General features: G+C 35.5%; 1 protein-coding gene across 1 annotated transcript in view; it reads right to left on the bottom strand.

Annotated features, from left to right (window-relative positions):
• Window positions 1-26,217, bottom strand: part of SMARCA2 (SWI/SNF related, matrix associated, actin dependent regulator of chromatin, subfamily a, member 2) — a 1,314,671-nt gene that overhangs the window by 1,085,649 nt on the left and 202,805 nt on the right. The window contains exon 3 of the mRNA XM_053702540.1: window positions 16,717-16,849. Coding sequence (XP_053558515.1) covers window positions 16,717-16,849 — 133 coding nt within the window. The remainder of the gene's footprint in view (window positions 1-16,716; window positions 16,850-26,217) is intronic.

Genomic DNA, 26,217 nt, shown 5'->3' with positions numbered 1-26,217 from the left:
CGGTTACAATTTTAAGCTGTAGTACAGATTTGTGGATTGATAATAATAACGTAAGCTAGAATGAAACTTTTAACATATAAAACTATTCATAATTTCCTAAACATAGTTGATCTGTTTAAGTGTTTGGTATGTGTGTGCGCCCTCTAAAATGATAGAAATATACAGTATAATTTTGTGAAGATAAAATCAATATAATAGTGAGTTGGAAAAAAGGGGGTGTTATTGTTTCGGGACATATGTGATAACTTAGAATTTTTTGTGTCCGCATAAAATTGTTTTAATTATTTTAATTATTTTGCTGCTTTTGTTGCTGAATGTTGTATAAAATTTGCGAAAAAATTAATATATTACTCTGTGAATATATGTAGATATAGAAATGTTTAAATTCATAATTTTTAGATCAGGAAGTTTAAATCAAACTCCATATTTAGTCCATGTGGATATAAGGTTTTAAAGGAGTAAATATATTCCGCTTCTTTTCTAAGTAGGAGGTTTTCTAGATTCCCCCCTCTGGGATTAAGGAAAACTTTTTTGACTCCCCAATATTTTAGGTGGTGGATATTGCCATTATGATGTTCAGTAAAATGTTTATATAGGTTGGTGCTAGTTGATTTATGTTCGATATGGTGAAGGTGTTCTCTTATGCGGTCTCTGAGCATGCGGCTAGTTTGGCCAAAGTATTGGTAACCACATAAACATTGTAAACAATATATGACATTCTTATCTGAACATCGTATGATTTCCTTGATGTTGATATATTGGTTGTTATTATTAGATTTCAGAGTTTTAATTTTGCTGCTATGTTTGCATGATTTACATAATATACATGGGAAGAAGCCTTCAACTTTTTCTTTATTAAGATCGAATGTATTGGGGTTGTGAATTTCTTTATTTTTGAATTCACTTGGTGATAGTATGTTTTTTAGGTTTTTTGCTTTTTTAAAAATGATGTCGGGATTATTTTTCAATCTATGTCCCAAAATTTGGTCATGTTTTATATAATGCCAGTGTTTGTTTAAAATCTTTTTGATTTCATGATGTTGTGAGTTATATTGCGTTATAAAAGGAATAAATAAGGGATCGTTTTTGTTTTGGTTAGGTGCTGATTTTTGTTTTGGTGCGAGTATCAAGTTTCTATCCATTTCTTTTACCTCCATTTGTGTTTTCTCCAAAGTGTGAATGTTATATCTTTTTTCAATGAATCTCTGTTTTAGGGTTTCTGATTGGGTGGAGTATTGATTAATATCTGAACAATTTTTCCTGATTCTGGTGAATTGATTTTTGGGGATATTTGTTTTCCATTTATTTAGGTGGCAGCTTTTATTGTGTATGTAATTATTGGCGTCTGTTTTTTTAAAAAAGGTTTTGGTTGTAATCATCATATTTTTAATTTCTATTTCTAAGTCCAAATAGTGAATCGAGTTTGTGCTAAATTCATGAGTGAAATTGAGGCCTAGTGTGTTGTTATTTAAGTCTTCTAGAAATAATTCTAGAAGTTCAGGTTCGCCTTTCCAAATAATAAATAGGTCATCTATATAGCGGTAAAATAGCACAAGGTTCGCCCCCCATGGGCTAGAATTTATGTAATTATGTTCAAAATAACCCATGAATAGATTAGCATAACTGGGGGCGAACCTTGTGCCCATAGCAGTCCCCTTGTGTTGTAGGAAAATCTCGTCATTAAATAAAAAAGAGTTGTTATATAATATAAAATGGATACAATCAATTAGGAATTTATTTTGTTCTTTATTTAAATTTGGATCCTTGTCTAAGAAGAATTTTATAGCCTTAAGCCCTTTTTGGTGGTCTATGTTTGTGTATAGGGAATTTACGTCGCATGTTACTAAAAGGAAGTTTTCTTCCCAAGATATATCTTTTAGGATGTTGAGTAATTGAGTCGAGTCTTTTAGATAGGATGGTAACTGGGAAACGTATGACTGTAAGAAGAAATCGACATATTGCGAAAGATTTGATGTGAGGGATCCTATGCCTGAAATGATAGGTCGTCCAGGGGGTTTGGTTAAGTTTTTATGGATTTTAGGAAGTATGTAAAAAGTAGGTGAAATGGGGTTTACAGTGTTTAGAAAATCAAATTCATTTTTTGTAAGTACTCCTGAGTTGAATGCTTTTATGAGAAGATCTTGTAGTTTTTTTATTTGGTTTTTTAAGGGATTAGATCTTAGTTTTTTATATGTTGTCTGGTCATTTAGGAGTCTGTACGATTCCTCTAAATAAAAAGATGTGTCCATAAGGACTATTCCTCCGCCCTTGTCTGCTTGCTTGATGGTGATTTCATTATTATTTTTTAGATCTTTTATAATTTTTAGTTCCTTTTGTGTCATATTCCACTCTATGAATTCGTTTTGATCTAGTTTGTCTATATCTTGTTTGACCATTTTCTCAAAGAGTTTAATGTCTTCGCTTTTTTCATTTGTGGGATAGAACGTTGAGGGGGCTTTTAGATTAGTGTGTTTAAATTTTTGTTCATTTTCTTTGAGGGTTTTGTTCTCAAGAGGGTTCTTTATGAAATATCTTTTTAAGGTGAGTTTACGTATGTATTGGTTTACGTTTATGAGGGTTTCAAATTTATTTAATTTGCATGATGGGGCAAATGATAGGCCTTTACTTAGAACTGATTTTTGAAGAGGATTCAATTGATATTTACTTATGTTGAATATTCCTGTATGTTTTATTTCTGTCTTTTCGGGATTTTGTCTAGATTTTCTTCCGTTTCTCCTACCTCTAATCCTCGTTTGTTTCTTACGATTCTTTTTGGGAGGATGCGGTGTGTGTTGGTTTTTGATGTTCCTTCCCCTAAAGGGGCCTGTTCTAAAAAAACTTTCTGTTGTTCTGCATTAAGAGGTGCGGGGGACCTTATGTCTTGTTCTAATGGTTGATATCTATTTCTTGTTTGGATTCTCCAATCTGAGTTGGAGTCAAAGTGGTTTCTTTTGTAGTTAGTGTAATAAGAGTTTTTATGCTTATTATTGTATGTGTAGTGATCAGATTGGTCATATTTGTGTCTATAAGGATATTGGTTATCTGGTTTGTAATTCCATTCTCTGTTTTCCCATCTATGTTCATAGTTATTTCTTTGATTATAGTTATTTCTGTTGTGGTTTGGATTGTGTTGGTATTCTCTATATGAGTAATTTCTCCTAGGAGTATAGCCCCAATCTGTGTTTGAATCGTTGTTCGGCAGATCATAATTGTTGTGTGAATATTGGTTTGAAAAAGAATTTTTGGGTGTTCTTGTGTCATATCTATTTTGATTTGTAAATTTTTCTTCTGTTTGTGTTTTTGTGTGGTATTGGTCATCGGGGTAGTTAGTGTATTGTCTTCTATGATAGTTTTGTTGTTTAGTAGATCCTTCTATATTTCGTGTGTCAGATGGAATTTGATTCCTAAATGTCGTGTGATTCGATTGTGGAGGTTTATTTGTATGGTTAGATTTCCCAAATAAATATGATTTGTCTAAAGTTTTTGGGATTGGAGAGGCGACTATTTCAACTGTATTCTCGTATGTGGAGTCTATTTCTATTGGAATATCAGTGTCTAGAGTTTCAGAGTAGTCTTCCAGATCTCTGTTATATTTAGATGATTTTGTTGCTAGAATATTTTCTTTAAAACTTGAAATGGTGTTAAAAATTTCTTTTTGATTATTTAGAAACTCAGTATTGTTTTCATAAATTTTTAAAATGTTTTTTTGTTGGTCTATTTCTTTTTTAGTCTCACTTAATGTGATGTTTCTAGACTTGATAATTATTTTCATTAATGTTATAGATGCGTTTTCAAGGGTATCAAACCATTCATTAGATAGTTCATCGTTTAGGTTGAATGTACAGTTTTTCTTTAATCTAAGTCCTCTTGGGACCATGTTATTCTCAATATATTTTTCTGTGTATTTGATTTCTATGGTATTTTTTAGTTCTTTAATCAGAAGTTTTTCCAAGTTATCACATAATTCTGTCAGATTTTTGGGAGTGTTTGTGTGAGAATTGATATCTTGGTTTTGGTGTTCTATAGAAATACCTTGTAATATTTCCTCTCTTTGTGCAAATATATCCATATTGGTAGTAATGTGGAAAAACAGGGATTTTAAGTAAAAAATAAAAAATAAAAAATAAAAAATGTGGACAAAATATTTGTGTGATAGTGTGTCTGGGTCCGATTATCTTTTTGGAGTTAAACTTTATCTTTAAGTTTAAGTTAAAGATTTATAGATAATAATATATTCTTTTAGAAAAAAGCGGTGTGTCTCAAACTCAAATAGAAGGAAGTAAGTGATTAGTGAAAAAACAAGTTTAGAGTGAGTGCACCTGGTGAGTGTTAATGTTGGGAAAATTGGTTAATATAACCACGCTCTAAACCCTACAAGTGTGACAATTGTTCCTTCAAACAACTGTCTAAGAATGAAGCGCAATAACCAAGGTGAGGGGAGCTAGAGGTTATTGCGCTTCATTCTTAGACAGTTGTTTGAAGGAACAATTGTCACACTTGTAGGGTTTAGAGCGTGGTTATATTAACCAATTTTCCCAACATTAACACTCACCAGGTGCACTCACTCTAAACTTGTTTTTTCACTAATCACTTACTTCCTTCTATTTGAGTTTGAGACACACCGCTTTTTTCTAAAAGAATATATTATTATCTATAAATCTTTAACTTAAACTTAAAGATAAAGTTTAACTCCAAAAAGATAATCGGACCCAGACACACTATCACACAAATATTTTGTCCACATTTTTTATTTTTTATTTTTTATTTTTTACTTAAAATCCCTGTTTTTCCACATTACTACCAATATGGATATATTTGCACAAAGAGAGGAAATATTACAAGGTATTTCTATAGAACACCAAAACCAAGATATCAATTCTCACACAAACACTCCCAAAAATCTGACAGAATTATGTGATAACTTGGAAAAACTTCTGATTAAAGAACTAAAAAATACCATAGAAATCAAATACACAGAAAAATATATTGAGAATAACATGGTCCCAAGAGGACTTAGATTAAAGAAAAACTGTACATTCAACCTAAACGATGAACTATCTAATGAATGGTTTGATACCCTTGAAAACGCATCTATAACATTAATGAAAATAATTATCAAGTCTAGAAACATCACATTAAGTGAGACTAAAAAAGGAATAGACCAACAAAAAAACATTTTAAAAATTTATGAAAACAATACTGAGTTTCTAAATAATCAAAAAGAAATTTTTAACACCATTTCAAGTTTTAAAGAAAATATTCTAGCAACAAAATCATCTAAATATAACAGAGATCTGGAAGACTACTCTGAAACTCTAGACACTGATATTCCAATAGAAATAGACTCCACATACGAGAATACAGTTGAAATAGTCGCCTCTCCAATCCCAAAAACTTTAGACAAATCATATTTATTTGGGAAATCTAACCATACAAATAAACCTCCACAATCGAATCACACGACATTTAGGAATCAAATTCCATCTGACACACGAAATATAGAAGGATCTACTAAACAACAAAACTATCATAGAAGACAATACACTAACTACCCCGATGACCAATACCACACAAAAACACAAACAGAAGAAAAATTTACAAATCAAAATAGATATGACACAAGAACACCCAAAAATTCTTTTTCAAACCAATATTCAGGTAATAATGGAATATGTACAGCGCCAGTAAAGGCTAAGGGATAAATATAAACACTAAAAACGAAATATACCTGCTAAGGCTGAACAAGAATTTATTACAATTCAACAGTATTGGTACCAATAGATAAAATGAGTAAAAACAGTTATTAAAACAGTTGTTAAAAACAATGGTAAGGTGGAGTGTTGTGCTGATACACTCACAAAGTGCAAATAGCAATTGGATCCAAGGGGTGGAAAACTAAAATGGTGAAATCCACATTTGCTTGTGGATACACAAATAAACAAATTGTGTAAGCAACATAAAAATGTATGTGACTTAAATGTGCAACATGATAGTGCAAATGTTGTGCAACATAAGTAAGAGTAATTGTGATCACTATGTGTATAAAAGATAAGGAAAAAACGATTCACATCAAAAATGCAAAAAATCACAATAGATATAATATATTAAAAAGTCCCAATGACACTGCAGTGCAAAAAATAACAATAAATCACATGTGAATAACTGCCATTGAGTGGCAAATGTGGAAAAAGGGTGGTATACCCAAGGCAAAAAAGAGGAAATCCAGTGAAAAAACAAAAATGAAAAATAAAAATCAAAAACCAGATACAAAAATGATGTTCAACAAAAGATAAAAAAGAACAAAAAAGAACAAAAAGAGTATTGTAATCCAAAAAACAGTAAATTAAAAGGAAATCACATGAAGGAACCTGGAATCCTGAGGGGAAGAGTTCCCAGGTGAATCCTAACAACGGTCAGCTCTTAGTCCAATGTCCTAGAGATGTCCCTGTAAAAAAAGAAGTACCATAGCGTAACAAGTCCTCAAAGTGGTTAAAATACTTGGAATAATGCTTACCAACAGGTCTACGCGTTTCGGCCCCAAAATAAGGCCTTTATCAAGACTTGTTAAAGGCCTTATTTTGGGGCCGAAACGCGTAGACCTGTTGGTAAGCATTATTCCAAGTATTTTAACCACTTTGAGGACTTGTTACGCTATGGTACTTCTTTTTTTACAGGGACATCTCTAGGACATTGGACTAAGAGCTGACCGTTGTTAGGATTCACCTGGGAACTCTTCCCCTCAGGATTCCAGGTTCCTTCATGTGATTTCCTTTTAATTTACTGTTTTTTGGATTACAATACTCTTTTTGTTCTTTTTTGTTCTTTTTTATCTTTTGTTGAACATCATTTTTGTATCTGGTTTTTGATTTTTATTTTTCATTTTTGTTTTTTCACTGGATTTCCTCTTTTTTGCCTTGGGTATACCACCCTTTTTCCACATTTGCCACTCAATGGCAGTTATTCACATGTGATTTATTGTTATTTTTTGCACTGCAGTGTCATTGGGACTTTTTAATATATTATATCTATTGTGATTTTTTGCATTTTTGATGTGAATCGTTTTTTCCTTATCTTTTATACACATAGTGATCACAATTACTCTTACTTATGTTGCACAACATTTGCACTATCATGTTGCACATTTAAGTCACATACATTTTTATGTTGCTTACACAATTTGTTTATTTGTGTATCCACAAGCAAATGTGGATTTCACCATTTTAGTTTTCCACCCCTTGGATCCAATTGCTATTTGCACTTTGTGAGTGTATCAGCACAACACTCCACCTTACCATTGTTTTTAACAACTGTTTTAATAACTGTTTTTACTCATTTTATCTATTGGTACCAATACTGTTGAATTGTAATAAATTCTTGTTCAGCCTTAGCAGGTATATTTCGTTTTTAGTGTTTATATTTATCCCTTAGCCTTTACTGGCGCTGTACATATTCCATTATTACCTGTTCTTTCCTTTTGGGGGTTGGTTAGACCCTTTATTTGTACTCAGCACAAGGGAATATCTTAGCGCTTGGCTACCACACCTCACTTTCCTCAAACCAATATTCACACAACAATTATGATCTGCCGAACAACGATTCAAACACAGATTGGGGCTATACTCCTAGGAGAAATTACTCATATAGAGAATACCAACACAATCCAAACCACAACAGAAATAACTATAATCAAAGAAATAACTATGAACATAGATGGGAAAACAGAGAATGGAATTACAAACCAGATAACCAATATCCTTATAGACACAAATATGACCAATCTGATCACTACACATACAATAATAAGCATAAAAACTCTTATTACACTAACTACAAAAGAAACCACTTTGACTCCAACTCAGATTGGAGAATCCAAACAAGAAATAGATATCAACCATTAGAACAAGACATAAGGTCCCCCGCACCTCTTAATGCAGAACAACAGAAAGTTTTTTTAGAACAGGCCCCTTTAGGGGAAGGAACATCAAAAACCAACACACACCGCATCCTCCCAAAAAGAATCGTAAGAAACAAACGAGGATTAGAGGTAGGAGAAACGGAAGAAAATCTAGACAAAATCCCGAAAAGACAGAAATAAAACATACAGGAATATTCAACATAAGTAAATATCAATTGAATCCTCTTCAAAAATCAGTTCTAAGTAAAGGCCTATCATTTGCCCCATCATGCAAATTAAATAAATTTGAAACCCTCATAAACGTAAACCAATACATACGTAAACTCACCTTAAAAAGATATTTCATAAAGAACCCTCTTGAGAACAAAACCCTCAAAGAAAATGAACAAAAATTTAAACACACTAATCTAAAAGCCCCCTCAACGTTCTATCCCACAAATGAAAAAAGCGAAGACATTAAACTCTTTGAGAAAATGGTCAAACAAGATATAGACAAACTAGATCAAAACGAATTCATAGAGTGGAATATGACACAAAAGGAACTAAAAATTATAAAAGATCTAAAAAATAATAATGAAATCACCATCAAGCAAGCAGACAAGGGCGGAGGAATAGTCCTTATGGACACATCTTTTTATTTAGAGGAATCGTACAGACTCCTAAATGACCAGACAACATATAAAAAACTAAGATCTAATCCCTTAAAAAACCAAATAAAAAAACTACAAGATCTTCTCATAAAAGCATTCAACTCAGGAGTACTTACAAAAAATGAATTTGATTTTCTAAACACTGTAAACCCCATTTCACCTACTTTTTACATACTTCCTAAAATCCATAAAAACTTAACCAAACCCCCTGGACGACCTATCATTTCAGGCATAGGATCCCTCACATCAAATCTTTCGCAATATGTCGATTTCTTCTTACAGTCATACGTTTCCCAGTTACCATCCTATCTAAAAGACTCGACTCAATTACTCAACATCCTAAAAGATATATCTTGGGAAGAAAACTTCCTTTTAGTAACATGCGACGTAAATTCCCTATACACAAACATAGACCACCAAAAAGGGCTTAAGGCTATAAAATTCTTCTTAGACAAGGATCCAAATTTAAATAAAGAACAAAATAAATTCCTAATTGATTGTATCCATTTTATATTATATAACAACTCTTTTTTATTTAATGACGAGATTTTCCTACAACACAAGGGGACTGCTATGGGCACAAGGTTCGCCCCCAGTTATGCTAATCTATTCATGGGTTATTTTGAACATAATTACATAAATTCTAGCCCATGGGGGGCGAACCTTGTGCTATTTTACCGCTATATAGATGACCTATTTATTATTTGGAAAGGCGAACCTGAACTTCTAGAATTATTTCTAGAAGACTTAAATAACAACACACTAGGCCTCAATTTCACTCATGAATTTAGCACAAACTCGATTCACTATTTGGACTTAGAAATAGAAATTAAAAATATGATGATTACAACCAAAACCTTTTTTAAAAAAACAGACGCCAATAATTACATACACAATAAAAGCTGCCACCTAAATAAATGGAAAACAAATATCCCCAAAAATCAATTCACCAGAATCAGGAAAAATTGTTCAGATATTAATCAATACTCCACCCAATCAGAAACCCTAAAACAGAGATTCATTGAAAAAAGATATAACATTCACACTTTGGAGAAAACACAAATGGAGGTAAAAGAAATGGATAGAAACTTGATACTCGCACCAAAACAAAAATCAGCACCTAACCAAAACAAAAACGATCCCTTATTTATTCCTTTTATAACGCAATATAACTCACAACATCATGAAATCAAAAAGATTTTAAACAAACACTGGCATTATATAAAACATGACCAAATTTTGGGACATAGATTGAAAAATAATCCCGACATCATTTTTAAAAAAGCAAAAAACCTAAAAAACATACTATCACCAAGTGAATTCAAAAATAAAGAAATTCACAACCCCAATACATTCGATCTTAATAAAGAAAAAGTTGAAGGCTTCTTCCCATGTATATTATGTAAATCATGCAAACATAGCAGCAAAATTAAAACTCTGAAATCTAATAATAACAACCAATATATCAACATCAAGGAAATCATACGATGTTCAGATAAGAATGTCATATATTGTTTACAATGTTTATGTGGTTACCAATACTTTGGCCAAACTAGCCGCATGCTCAGAGACCGCATAAGAGAACACCTTCACCATATCGAACATAAATCAACTAGCACCAACCTATATAAACATTTTACTGAACATCATAATGGCAATATCCACCACCTAAAATATTGGGGAGTCAAAAAAGTTTTCCTTAATCCCAGAGGGGGGAATCTAGAAAACCTCCTACTTAGAAAAGAAGCGGAATATATTTACTCCTTTAAAACCTTATATCCACATGGACTAAATATGGAGTTTGATTTAAACTTCCTGATCTAAAAATTATGAATTTAAACATTTCTATATCTACATATATTCACAGAGTAATATATTAATTTTTTCGCAAATTTTATACAACATTCAGCAACAAAAGCAGCAAAATAATTAAAATAATTAAAACAATTTTATGCGGACACAAAAAATTCTAAGTTATCACATATGTCCCGAAACAATAACACCCCCTTCTTTCCAACTCACTATTATATTGATTTTATCTTCACAAAATTATACTGTATATTTCTATCATTTTAGAGGGCGCACACACATACCAAACACTTAAACAGATCAACTATGTTTAGGAAATTATGAATAGTTTTATATGTTAAAAGTTTCATTCTAGCTTACGTTATTATTATCAATCCACAAATCTGTACTACAGCTTAAAATTGTAACCGAACATTTTGCTCAAATTTCTGCACAAAGATTGGTCAACTAAGAATTTGTAATTAACCAATCAGGAGCTACCTAGCCCTTTTTAAAAAGGACCGCGAACACTCTCAGAGGCATCTTGATAAAGGCACCCGCCGAAACGCGTAGATCTGCCCACCTGAGTGTGCACCCTCTTTGACAGTTAATGCCCACACTGTGGGACAAGAACTATGAATAAAAAATAGCCATGTTGGTAATAACCCCAGAAAGAACCCAAAAGGACTTCCAAAGTGTCTTACAAACGATATTTTCCTTAGATAAACAATCGAACCTGAATTAGTGTCAACCAGCATAATTAGCCCTGTTATGTAAGCATTCAATTCCTTACTAAGTCTGTGAACATAGCTTACCCTCCCCTCATGGGGATATTGTCAGTCTCTACTAGCATTATCTCAGTCTCACAGAAATTTTAGTAGTAAATCTACTCTATACACTATAAGTAATTAACTTATAGCACTTTACTTCAATTTATTTTATTTTATTATATATAAAAAAGCCCACACTTTTTTCTAGTAACATCACACTATATACGTTACACACATTAGATGTACACTTACCAGTAATCACCACCCTTCACTTGAGAATATTCTACCCACTTAAGTTAAAATTATATCTGTGATACAACACATAAGAGTATACACTGTATGTGCATTATAATACAGCGCACTATACAACTATGGCTGTTTTTACAGTTAGACTCTACTCGGTATTATAGTATATTTTGAGTTTTTCACCAAGCTAATGCACTGTTTACAACTTATATAGAATTCTTTTTCGTTTTTCAATACACTATCACAGTACACTAGATTCTATAATAAACTGTAACAATATTTTTCCAATTCACATGTGCTTCAGGTATTCAATGTCCACTGAAAATAAAACATAGCAGACTTTATCAGTTATTGTCAAGCTTAGAAAACATAAATACTCCAAACAATAACCCATGTACAGTTCTACCTGCATCTAAAAATATTTATTTCCGTTTATTTGTTATTCTTTATTTTTTATTTTATTTTCTATTTGAGAAATTATAATTTAAATACATATAAAGTAACTTTAGCCAAATGAATAAATGTATATAACTTGCAACAAGGAGATGAACAATGTGACAGAACAGAACAAACGTGATATTTCAAGAAATACAGTATTGGCATAACAACCTGCAGAACACTGTATCATGGCAACAAGACACATCGAAGATTAGGATATTAATTCGATGTGAAAATATCGTTATAACAAAATCACCCAATTCTGTCAAACCCATCCCTACAAAGATGCGTGACTCATCCTAATACTTAGCATCATATATTAAATGCCTCCCTATATGAATTGGAAAATGTCACACGGAACTTATGGAGATTCATTCATAATAAGTATCCGATACATAATTCCCTAAGGTGGTAATCTTGTTGCTGTCTCTCTACCCAATCAGATACACATTTACATCTGACTCTTGAGAGTTACTGGCTCCCCAGCTATGGCAAAACCCAATACCTAATGATTGGCGGAACATACCAAATTGACAAGCAAACTATCCAATCCAAATAGGAGATACCTATGTGGGACCGGGTCCTCAACCCACTCATATTTCCTAACTTCCGGCGGCTCGCCGCCTTTGAAAAAGCCCGATACGGGCGAAACCGGTCAGGGGGTTGTAGAGCTTAGGGAAGCTCTATTTATTTTTAAACTATACCTCAAAGTGTCAGCCTATATAGGTGGAAATAGACTTAATACCAAACGTACTAATCGACACAAACAAACTTAGTAACATGCTAACTGGTTAAGAAATTGAGCTATCGATAAACATAGACTGAGTGTACTGAGTTACTTAGTATCAGTGAGGAATATTATTTAAATTTGGCGGCTTAATTTCAGGTGGTAACTGACCAATAACTGAGTTACAACTTATAACAAACTAGTTACCATTGTCATATTGAACTAGCAGGATTGATATATCTGCTAAAATATACAAAAAGAATCACTTTCAATAGGTAGCTTCATAAGAGTGAATAGCACTTTAGCGGCATCAATCATAAACCGGATATCGACCGGCACAGTCACAGGGCTATATAAAAACCTTGTATAACAGTATAATCTTCAGATGCATGCTCAACCATAACTAATCCACTAGTTTATTTGCTATAATTCATCGTATTTAAAATTTGTTTATCACAACATTATCCCAACAATATAACAAGGGAATAATTCTATGCTTATAATGAGTAAATAAACAGCAAATACATTTGACATCAATCACTTGTATGAGATACACCAAATGTAAATGACACAGCAACTGCAGCATAAAGACCTGTATTTGACCATTTACAAAGAAAATATCTCAACCTAGATGCTGTAAAATGTTGTGCTAACACAGACCATTATAGGAATACTACCAATTAAGCCAGAAATCTCAGTGTATAATTCAGTAATAAGACACGGACACTATCTTATCTGAGTGGATTCTTATACTCAGTAATCAATACGTGTACCTAATATAAATCTATACGTGTCTCTTTTGCTTTAATGTATATTCTCTCAGGGATAATATGAAAGTGATATGAAAGTGTTATCACACAAGCATATTAAATCACAAATAAATTTTCAGGTTGACTGGAGAGAAGGGATATATGCAATTTGCATGCTCCCAAAGCGACATTCTCCAGTAATAACTGAAGTATTATATAAATATGATATTATGTACATATAAAATGTGAAGTCACACAATCACAAATAAAATCTACAAACATACCCACAAGAAGTTGTGTGTCATTTGACTGCTTTAAAACGTGTTGTGCACTTTTTTGATTAATATGAAACCTATTTCATGAATTTTTATTCCAACTCAAGTATGATATGAATTTACTGATATAAGCACTTATAGAGTGATACCACAAAACTACAAAAGTGCATATAAACACTTATAAGGTGTCATACTTCATCTACACAATTGGAGAATAAACAATCACAACACACCCAGAGAATAATAGTACAATACTGATCCTCACTATATATTATATATTTTCTAAATAGTGGTCTATGATATAGCTCTCCACCTATATAAATTCCTTTAACTACTTTGGATATCTCAAAGGCTTACTGATAATTTAGGAATGGGCTTTCTACTTTTTGGTTGTTTTTAATTATGAGTCTTATTTTAAACTACCAAATAAAAGTTATATTTTAACTTTCCCAATTTTCTCCACTACTAGTCCAGGCACAGAGTGCTATTTGTGCAGTCTTTTAAGAGGTCCCTTCCTCTTCCTTTGCTCAGTAAACTATACTGCATAGCACCAACTTTTCTGCCATAACTCAAATATAGACAAGAACTAGGATTTTTGTCAGCCAATATTACTATAGAAAAGGTTGCCGTTGTGGTGCCACTGTATTTTGCGTTGTATCAATTATCTCAGTCTTGTCTGGAAATAAATGACTGAACATACCTTATTGCAGACTACCCTGCAAACCGTTCCCCCCAACTGAAGTTTTCTGGTACTCCTCAGTCCTGTGTGGGAACAGCAGTGGATTTTAGTTACAACATGCTAAAATCATTTTCCTCTCAGCAGAAATCTTCATCACTTTTCTGCTAGAGAGTAAATAGTACAAACCGGTACCATTTAAAATAACAAACTTTTGATTGAAGATAATAAAAACTACAATTCTAACACCACATTCACTTTACCCTCCCAAGAGAGACCCTAGTGCTTAGAGCCGGCAAAGAGAATGACTGGGGGGTGGAGCTAGAGGGGGAGCTATATGGACAGCTCTGCTGTATGCTCTCTTTGCCACTTCCTGTAGGGAAGAAGAATATCCCACAAGTAAAGGATGAATCCGTGGACTGGATACACCTTACAAGAGAAATGTAAACATTTTTGGAAGGAAATTTTTGGCGCCAAAAAAAATGGCACAAAATGATGACACGTCACCCTATGACATAAAAAGATCATCACATGCACGACATGCAAAGCTGTAGGGGATTTCTAATACACCTATCACTCTAAAAAGCAGGTAAGAATTTTGACTGTATATAAAAAAAAAAATGTACCTAAATAAAGCCTAATGGATACTACTATTATAGCTGCATAAAATGTGATTATCAACATTCCATTTCACAGATTCTACCAGCCTTGACAAATATTTAGCCACAAATAAAGTCGCTAAAAAAGAGCACTGAATTACTGATTCAAGGCATGTATACAAACAATATATAACAAATTTAGTTAAAAAGTACCCAATCCATAGCTGAGACCTGAGAGTGTCTTATATAATAAAACTGTATACTTACCGTGTAAGACACCCATCCACATATAGCAGACAGCCAAACCAGTACTCAAACATATCAGCAGAAGTAATAGTACAAGAGTATATTGTCGATCTATAAAGGGAGGCAGCAGATGAATCCCTGAAACCGATTTACAGAGAGCCTTATGAATAGATTTCTCATAGGCGAAAACATGGTATCATCAAGCAATACTCCCTTCACATCCCTCAGACAAACACTAGTATACGTATACCCTGTGACCTTGTGCACATGCTCAGTAGGATCTTGTGCCCTAGAAAGTGTAAATATCTAAAAAAAAAAAAAAAAACTGTGCAAAATTTGATAATAGAAGTAAATTGGAAAGTGTCTTAAAACTGCATGCTCTTTCTCAACCATAAAAGTTTATTTTGACTTTAGTGTGCCTTTAAAGGGACAGTCTACACCAGAATTGTTATTGTTTTAAAAGATAGATAATCCCTTGTTTACCCATTCCCTAGTTTTGCATAACCAACACAGTTATATGTATATATTTTTTACCTCTGTGATTATCTTGTATCTAAGCCTCTGCAGACTGCCCCTTTATTTGTTCTTTTGACAGACTTGCAGTTTAGCCAATCAGTGATGGCTCCCAGGTAACTTCACGTGCACAAGCACAGTGTTATCTATATGAAAAATATGAACTAACACCCTCTAGTGGTGAAAAACCTGTTAAAATGCATTCTTAATAGGCGGCCTTCAAGGTCTAAGAAATTAGAATATGAACCTTCTAAGTTAAGCTTTCAACTAAGAATACCAAGAGAACAAAGAAAAATTGGTGATAAAAGTAAATTGGAAAATTGTTTAAAATGACATGCCCTATCTGAATCATGAAAGTTTTTTTTGGACTAGACTGTCCCTTTAATGCTTTGTTTGGGGGGTCTTTGCCTCCTCCTTGTGGCCAGGTGAAGTATTTCCCATAGGTTATAAATGAATTTGTGGACTCTCGCTGCCATTAGAAATGGGCATTGTGTTACACAACCAGCATCAAGCTGATTTATTCCACTTGTTGCCTGATAACCTACCCCATCATCAAATTAATGTGTGCATTTACTTGCTTATGGTTGTTAAGATGGTACTAGCCAAGTCTTGACGTCGCTCGAGTTGCCCCAAATGGTCCCAGGTCCTCTTGTTTTAAGATACTGATGCCTGCTACAAGAGCACGGTCCCAATGAATTTTACTAAGCTCACTTTCTAGAACAGACAATGTTCTAAAAAGTTCTCACTGACAACATGCTATGTTAAGTCCTTGCCATTGTCATCATTGTTGATTGGCTAAATCAGTGCATGAGTGCATGCTGGTCAAAATGTATTAATTAATACAACTGTTTGTGGCTTAAATGGTATTAAGTTGAAAGTGTTTGAAGCAATATATAAACTTTAACACTACATTTCAATGACCATTCAAGAAAGGCAAAAGCAATAACTAAAGGATCTACCTTGATTTCAATTACCAAGTTACAAAAATATTAAGAAATACATATTCCAATTATTACTTGTGAGGGTCTCTGGAAATCAATAAAGTATGATTTTTTTTCCAAATAAGAGAAAAAGAGAATCAAATGGCTATGGAAATGTGATTTCAGGTGTTACTGTATGCATACCTTGGCTGTGCTGATCCATGGGGCTTTGAGGGGGACCCATTCCAGCATGTGGAGGTCTCATGTTTGACGTTTTCAAAGTAGGGCAGTGCATTTCATCTGACAATCCTTTGTCATGCATACTATCCATGGATTGCTGTCAAAACATAAAATTAATGTGAAATAACTTTTTCTCTTAAAGGAACATTCAATTCAAAACTGAATCCAAATAAAGGGCTAGATTAGGAGTACGCTATTTAGCGCTCCAGCTTGTGCGTTAACCTTACTTGATAAAGGCTTTTCTTAAAACTTGAATATCGTGTCTGCATAAATGTTTTCGCTCATAGACTTCAATGGAGCATGCAAACTGAAAAAATACCTAACACCCATGTGTTTATTCAAGTGCGCCAAACCAGACATGAATTATGAATATTTCACATTCCAATGTTCTTCACATACAGAACAATGTACTTTTTATTGTAAATACACATTTCTATATTTATTTATATATACACCTATACCTGTATAGCTATTCCTATAAATATATAGGTATAAATATGTATTTTGCATGAACAGTATCATCTATATATAGAAATTATTTATTTAATAATAAAAAGTAAAACATTTTCTTTGTGAAGAACAGTGTTTAAATATAAACTATTAAAAAATATGAATAAAATTTAAAAATATTATACATACTGTAAACTATTTTAAATAATCAATAGAATATAGCTATATTTTTTAGTTTGTATAATAATTTATATTTATGCAACTTTATTTTTCTTCTTCCCTTTATGCGAGCTCTACTTTCTACTTGTAATATGTGCACTATTTCCGTTTGCCAGCAAAAATCAGAGAAAAAACATATATCCCTTGCATGCTACTTGTAATCTAGACCCAAGTAAATAAAGGGGCATGAAAGTCAAAATTAAACTTTCATGATTTGGACATGAGCATGCAGTTTTAAACAGCTTGTCAATTTACTTCTATTACCACATTTCAATTGGTCTTTTGGTATCCTTTTTTTTGAAGATATGCTCAGGAGCGTGTAAGTGTCTTAAAGGAATATAAAACAGTAAATAAAAGCTATATATAATGATGTATTTGTAGCAATCAGCCTCGGAATATAATGAAAAACAAAATTTATGCTTACCTGATAAATTTATTTATTTCTTGACACGGTGAGTCCAGGGATCATCATCAATTACTGTTGGGAATATCACTCCTGGCCAGCAGGAGGAGGCAAAGAGCACCACAGCAAAGCTATTAAGTATCACTTCCCTTCCCAAAACCCCCAGTCATTCGACCGAAGGAAAGGAGAGAAAGAAAATAACACAAGGTACAGAGGTGCCTGAGGTTTATATAAAAACTGTCTGAAAAACAGGGCGGGCCGTGGACTCACTGTGTCAAGAAATAAATAAATTTATCAGGTAAGCATAAATTTTGTTTTCTTTCTAATGACACGGTTAGTTCACGGATCATCATCAATTACTGTTTGGAATCAATACCTAAGCTAGAGGACACAAATAAGGGAGGGACAAGACAGGTAACCTAAACAGAAGGCACCACTGCCTGAAGAACCTTTCTCCCAAAAGAAGCCTCAGCAGAAGCAAAAGTATAAAATTTATAAAATTTAGAAAAAGTATACATAGAGGACCAAGTTGCAGCCTTGCAAATTTGTTCAACAGAAGCTTCATGCTTGAAAGCCCAGGAAGAAGAACCAGCCCTCGTGGAATGAGCCGTGATTCACTCAGGAGGCTGATGTCCAGCAGTTTCATGGGCCAAACGAATAACAGTCTTCAGCCAGAGTGAATGAGCCGTAGCTTTCTGACCCTTGCGTTTCCCAGAGAAACAGACAAAGCAGAAGAGTAGCAGAAGTCCTTAGTCGCCTGCGTTAGAATTTTGGAGCATGCACCACATCTAGGTTGTGGAAAAAACGCTCCTTATGAGAAGAAGGATTAGGGCACAATGATTTCCTGATCAATATTCCTATTTGAAACAACTTTAGGGAGGAAACCTAACTTACTACGCAGAACAACCTTATCAGAATAAAAGATAAGATAAGGGGAATCATACTGCAACGCCGAGAGTTCAGAGACTCCTAGCAGAAGAAATGTCAACAAGAAACAAAACCTTCAAAGATAACATCTTAATATCTAAGGAATGCATAGGCTCAAAAAGAGCCTGATGCAAAGCTTTAAGAACAAGGTTAAGACTCCAAGGTGGAGTAACTGATTTAAGCACAGGCCTGATGCTGACCCGGGCCTGAGAAAAGGATTGGACATCCGGCACGTCCGTCAGATGCTTGTACAGCAGAATGGATAGGGCAGAGAATTGACCCTTGAGGGTACTGACCGAAAACCTCTTCTCCAAGCCTTCTTGGAGAAAAGTGAAATCCCCAGGAATCCTGACCCTACTCCAAGAGAAACCCTTGGATTCACACCAATAAGATATTTACGCTATATCATATGGTAAAACTTTCTAGAACCTGGCATGCAAGCCTGAAACATGGTCTTAAAGACCGAGTCAGAAAAACCACGCTTAGACCAACTAAGCGATCAATATCCAAGCAGTCAGCTTTAGAGAAACGAAAATAGGAGTAAAGGAAGGGACCCTGATTCAGAAGGTCTTTCCTCAGAGACAGTCTCCAAGGAGGGAGAGGAGACCATTCCACTAGGTCTGCATACCAGATCCTGTGAGGCCACGCAGGGGCTATTAGAATAACGGACTCTCTCTCCTGTTTGATACAAATAATGACTCGCGAAAGGAGAGCAAAAAACGGAGGAAATAGTTATGCAAGACTGATTCCTAAAAAAAACACCAGAACATTTATCAAGGCGGTCTGCGAATCACTCGACCATGAACCTAACCTCATAAGCTTGGCGGTCTTCCAAAACGCCAGAAGCAACTCCAGAACCCCCCATTTTAGGGTTTACATGGAAAACACCTCCGGACGGAGAGCCCACTCCCCGGAGTGAATTAAATCATATCAACTCCTACAAGGCTAAGGAACTCCGAGTTCCACCCTGGTAGATGATGTAAGCCATAGAGGTGAAATTGCCAATTTAATGACTGAGGCCAAGCCATCAAAGCAAAGTAATCAAAAGTACAATAATGAAGCAGTGCTTACCCGTCTTCTAGCAGAGAGAGCCACACAGCGTATCTTCGGCGTGTACACACTCACGCCCCCCCCCCTTATCCGATGACGTCAAAGTCCAGGAGCCATACAGGAGGTGTCTCCGCCCAGGACATCCAGCAAGCAACAGCCAAACACGAATACAGTTAGTACGGCTGCACCGGACAGATGGACAAAAATCTTCAATGTAGAATAAAAAATGTTTATTTGGGCATAAGCATAAAAACAAGAGTCACTACTGACATAGTAAAAAACAAGATAAAGAGATGTTCACTCCACGGCCGGAGTGAGCAGAAAGGTAGCAAAAAAGGAAACTGTATACGCGTTTCGTGCGGAAAAGCACATACAAATTTGTAACTATTGATGTGGTTTCACTGTACACCTCCATTCCACACCGCAGGGGGTTAGAAGCTATTTCTGGTATTTTAGACAAACAGTCACAATATTCGGAAGATGTCAAACATTTTTTGTCAATTACAATTGAGTTTTTGTTAACACACAACTATTTTTTGTTTGAGGGATCCTACTATCTGCAGAGGCGTGGAACAGCGATGGGGGCAAAGTTTGCCCCATCGTACGCCAACCTCTATATGGGTTGGTGGGAACTGTTCCACGTCTTTGCAGATAGTAACCCCTTTAAGACTCAAATTGTTTATTTTGGTCGCTATATTGATGACCTCCTGTTGGTGTGGGATGGAGATGTACAGTACATTTGTTCCTTCTTTGATTATTTAAATCATAATGATTTCAATTTGAAGTTTGTAGGAACATACAGTGAGTCCAAAATTAATTTTTTGGATATTGAATTGTCGATTGAACCGGATCAGGGTTTAATAGTTACAGATATTCACAGAAAGCCTACTGGGGGAAATACTATTCTTAACTTCAAGTCCTGTCACCCTCCTCATGTCTTGAAGGCTATCCCCAAAGGCCAATTCACCCGCACAAAGCGTATTTGCTCTAAAGAGGTATTATATCAGGAACAAAGTCAAATTCTGAAGACACGTTTGATGGCTAGGGGTTACTCAGAAAAACTCTTAAACAGCACCAAAGCAGTGGTTGATAATATCCCCCGCAATTCTCTGCTAACTTACAAAAAACATAAAAAGAAAAAGAAAAAGGATCAGGTTAATAAAGTGATTTTTAGCACCCTTTTTAGTTTGGAATTTAAAAGCATAAGTAACATCATTAGGGAATGTCTTCCGATACTTGATAATGACCCAATTCTAAGCAAAGTAATCTCAAATGTGGTACAATGTGTTTCCAAACGTGCCAAAGCTATTGGCAATTTGGTTGCGCCTTCTTTTTTACCAGAGAAAAAAATCTGGGACCTGGCTTAAAAGAAGAACGGGGTTCTACAAATGTAGGGCTAGGATTTGCAAAACGTGTAATTATGTTATTTAGGGGGATACTTTTCAATCTAGTGTCACCAATAAAGAGAATGATATTAGATTTCCACTTTCTTGTAAGTCCACACATGTTGTGTACCTCCTCACCTGTAGGGGGTGCAAAAAACAATATACAGGTAAAACAAAAAGGGCCCTCAAAGACAGGGCTCTTGAACACCTCAGGGACATTGATGACCCTGATGTGTTCACATCAGTAGCTTCGCACTTTAAGTTTGATCATAATGGGGATTCCTCATTGGCTGCCTTTCAAGCTATTGATCATGTACCCTGGACAAAAAGAGGGGATGATAGGGATTATGCCCTCTGTAAAAAAGAAGTGAAGTGGATCTTCTATCTGCAAACTAGATCACCAGAGGGACTAAATGTTGAGGCTGATGTCAATTTATTTGTTTAATTAATATGATTTATGCCAATATGTATATCACCAATCAATTTTTTTACTGTTTTTGTATAAATGCTTATGGGTTTTTTCATATGCATATATATATATATATATATATATATATATATATATATATATATATAATTAGTTATGAATACTTCTCTATAAATATTTTATTTAAAGCGTTACATATATTTCTGCACTTTTAGGCAGAGACCTTCTAACTTTGTGTGTCTGTTTAAATGCATTAGTCATGTAAGGGTTAACCGGAAGTTTTGTTAATTCTATTACCTGTGGCTATTTAAGGGTAGCATTAGGATGTGTGATTTATGTAGTGATCAAGTGCGGTAGCCCCGCACGAAACGCGTATACAGTTTCCTTTTTTGCTACCTTTCTGCTCACTCTGGCCGTAGAGTGAACAGCTCTTTATCTTGTTTTTTACTATGTCAGTAGTGACTCTTGTTTTTATGCTTATGCCCAAATAAACATTTTTTATTCCACATTGAAGATTTTTTTCCATCTGTCCGGTGCAGCCGTACTAACTGCATCAGAGGAAAGTAACTTGCCCTCAACTGTAAAAGAGGAACGCCGACACTTCTGAGATTAATAATCCATGTGCCTTCCAGGAATGTCTCTAGAAGCACGCGTCCTGAGACAGGTACTCCTGAAAAAACAGTACTGGAGGGAGTCTCTTATCTACTGATCTAGATCTATCCACTGAGACAGATCCGAAAATTTTAGAGAAAATAGTAAAGGGAAATATGTCTATGGTAACCATCAGAGCAATTCCCTCCCAATCATCTGGTTACAAAATGACTAAGCTAACTACCGGACCACCAGAGCTTGCTGATAGCCGGACAGAAGACTGGTGTTGGCTTCTGGCGTTTTGGCAGACCGCTAATCTTATGAGGTTAGGTTCATGGTCAAGTGATTCGCAAACCACCTTGATAAATGTTCTGGCGTTTTTTTCATAGGAATCAGTCTTGCATAACTATTTCCTCCGTTTTGATCTCCTTTCACGAGTCATTATTCGTATCAAACAGGAGAGTCCGTTATTTTAATAGCCCCTGCGTGGCCTCACAGGATCTGGTATGCAGACCTAGTGAAATGGTCTCTCCCTCCTTGGAGACTGTCTCTGAAGAAGGACCTTCTGAATCAGGGTCCCTTCACCCTATTTTCGTTTCTCTATTTTTAAAATTAGATCTGTTTTTAAATTGAAAAAGTAAGTGTAAAGGTTTAGCTTCAATAACGCACTTTACTTTTCATAAAGCAATGTTGGAATACTTCAGTTATATTTCTGTTCCTAGTTGTCCTCAAGATTAGAGATATATAAGGGAAAAAACTAGGATCCATCATGGCGACACCCATTAGTTTATAGAATTCAACTATTTTGAAAATTAAAATTACAGTAATAAGGGGACAAAATAAATAATGAAAGTATGTTGCAAAAGATTTAGTGTACACAATTAAACATTTTATATTACAATCCTAAACAGTTTAAATGTCTCTTTAAGTGGAGTATAACAGTGTTACACTAATGCAAATATTGCTGCCATCTAGTCTTCAAATAGGTTTGTAATAATGTTATATATTGTTGCAAACCCTGAGGCTGCCATATCTAGATATGCTCTTCAACAAAGAACACCAAGAGACAAAGCACATTTGATAATAGAATTGAAAACTATTTGAATCACAAAATATTTTGACTCATGTCCCTTTAACATCTTAACTACCACAACATACAGAGTATGTAAGCAGACATTAACAGGCCCTCTTATCTGGCCTTGTCAATAAGCCACGCTATAGGCCAGATTTATCAAAAGTTATGGCTGCAGGCTCGCATAAGCAAAACTGCAACCAGAGAGACTTTGATAAATCTGGCCCAAGATCTGCATGCCTCCAAAAGTAGGGCACGTAGTACTAGCACAACTCTTAATGACGTACAGGGTACGTCGGCCATTCAGGGGTTAATAAATTAAAATATAACAACATTACAATACATAGTAACTATTCACTGTGTTTGCTTTTTTTTTCCTAAAAAAAACTAAATTGATGCTTACAGGATAGCTTTTTGTCCGGGCATGGAGAGCCAACGATTTTATTCCAATATTCAACCCCTGGCCAGCAGGAGGAGGCAAAGAGCACGCCAGCAGAGCTGTTAAGTGTCACTTCCCTTATCCATAATTCCCAGCCATTCGGCCGAAGGAAAATGGAAAAAGAAGATAACACAAGGGTGGGTGCCTGAGGTGTACTGTGTATACCAAAAAATTGTCGTCTTAAATGTAAATAAGGGCGGGTCGTGGACTCTCCATGCCTGGAAAGAAATTTATCAGGCAAGCATACATTTTGTTTTCTTTCCTATGGCATGAAGAGTCCACAATTTGATTCTAATTACTAGTGGGAACCACTGTCCTTCCCTCTCTGTGTTGTGCAGGCAGTACATCAGGCTGCTTAACACAAGAGGAATGTGAATAGTAAGAAAAAAAAAATTAATTAGTGCTGGCTGGCAGAGCAGTAAAATGACATGACAGGGCACTGACCTTAGAAATAATATAAGAAAAACAAACAAAACACTTTTCACCTCTCTCTGGTGTAGCACTGCTTGATCTATTTCCTGTGCTACGCTGAGAGGGAAGGACCTAAGTTGACTGACAGTTGTGTGCATAAATCATACAGCTGACAGGGACCGGGAGAATTTAAAACAGGGAGAGCAGCAGACACGGTGTAGGGTATTCCAAAAACTATTTTGTTCATCAGAATAAATCACCTTTAATTATAAATATGTTAAACTAATAAGCACAGCCACTTCCAGCAAAAAAATTAAATGATTAAGATAATGTCAGAGGAAGGAAGAAGTGCTGTCCTCCTCCTCCGTTATGCAGAGAGACACCAGAAGCAGTCGAGTTGGTGAGGTGTTTTTTTATACACAAAGTTAAAAAAAAAATACAGCTGCTCAGTGCCGCACACAAGCAGTATGAAGCCTGCACACTGAAGAAAATAATTGCACACAAAGAAAAGAAATTTGAGGGAATATTGGTGGGAACCAAAACCCAAGCTAGAGGACACATAATGAAAGTGAGGGAGAACAAGACAGGCGAACCTAAACAGAAGGCACCATCGCTTGAAGAACTTTTCTCCCAAAGGAAGCCTCAGATGAAGCAAAAGTATCAAATTTGTAGAATTTGGAAAAAGTATGCAAAGAGGACCAAGTGGCCGCCTTGCAGATTTGTTACACAGATTCTTCATTTTTGAAAGCCCAGGAAGAAGAGACAGCCCTAGTGGAATGAGCTGTAATTCTCTCAGGAGGCTGTTGTCCAGCTGTCTTATATGCTAATCAGATAACACTTCTCAACCAGAGAGAAAGAATAGTAGAAGTGGCCTTCTGACACTTACGCTTATCAGCGAAAACAACGTACAGGGCAGTAGACTGCCGTAAATCTAAAGTAAGGGGAATCACACTGCCAAGCCTAAAGCTAGGAAACTCTGCGAGCAGACGAAATAGCAAGTAGAAACAAAACTTTCCCCGATAACAACATAATATCAACCGAATGCATAGGCTCAAACGAAGCCTGCTGCAAAACTGTTAGAACAAAGTTAACGCTCCAGGGAGGAGCAACAGGTTTAAACACAGGCCTGATTCTGACCAAGGACTGAAAATATCTGATCTGCCAGACATTTGTGCAAAAGAACAGACAGTGCAGAAATCTGACCCTTCAGAGTACTGACTGACAAACCTTTCTCCAGGCCATCCTGAAGAAAAGACAGAATGCGAGGAACCTTCACCCGACTTCAAGAGAAACACTTTGATTTGCACCAATACAGGTATTTACGCCATACCTTAAGGTAAATCTTACGAGTAACAGGCTTACAAAACTGAAGCATAGTATCAATGACTTTCTCAGAAAAACCACACCTAGCCAAGACTAGGAGTTCAATCTCCAAGCACTCAGCTTCAGAGAATCTAGATTTGGGTGGAGGAAGGGACCCTGAAGTAGAAGGTCCTTCCTTAGAGGCAACCTCCAAGGGGGAAGAGATGACATCTTCACCAAATCTGCGAACCAGATCCTGCAAGGACAGACATGAGCTATTAGAATCACAGACGCCCTCTCCTGCTTGATACGAGCAATGACTCGAGGAAGGAGAGCAAACGGGGGGAACAGGTGCACCAGACTGAAGTTCCAAGGCACCGCCAGAGCGTCTATCAGAGCGGGTTGTGGATCTCTTGAGCTTGAACCGTACTTTGGAAGCTTGGCGTTTAGACGTGATGCCATCAGATCAAACTTTGGAACCCCCCACCTGAGAGTTATCATTGTGAAAACCTATGGGTGGAGAGCCCACTCCCCGTGATGAGAGGTCTGACTGCTCAGAAAATCCTCTTCCCAGTTGTCCACCCCTTGGATGTGGATGGAAGAGAGGAGGCCATTGTGAGACTTCGCCCATGGGAGAATGCGAGTCACCTCCATTATTGCTAAGGAACTCGGAGTTCCTCCCTGGTGATTGATGTATGCCATTGAGGTGATATTGTCCGATTGAAATATGATAAACTGTACTTTCAGCTCTCTCACAGTTCTGATGTCAATCAAATCTTCTGTATATCC

This window comes from Bombina bombina, chromosome 2 (assembly GCF_027579735.1).
Source record: "Bombina bombina isolate aBomBom1 chromosome 2, aBomBom1.pri, whole genome shotgun sequence".
In the NCBI taxonomy this organism is placed as follows: domain Eukaryota; kingdom Metazoa; phylum Chordata; class Amphibia; order Anura; family Bombinatoridae; genus Bombina; species Bombina bombina.
This window is presented reverse-complemented; position numbering and strand designations above follow the sequence as displayed.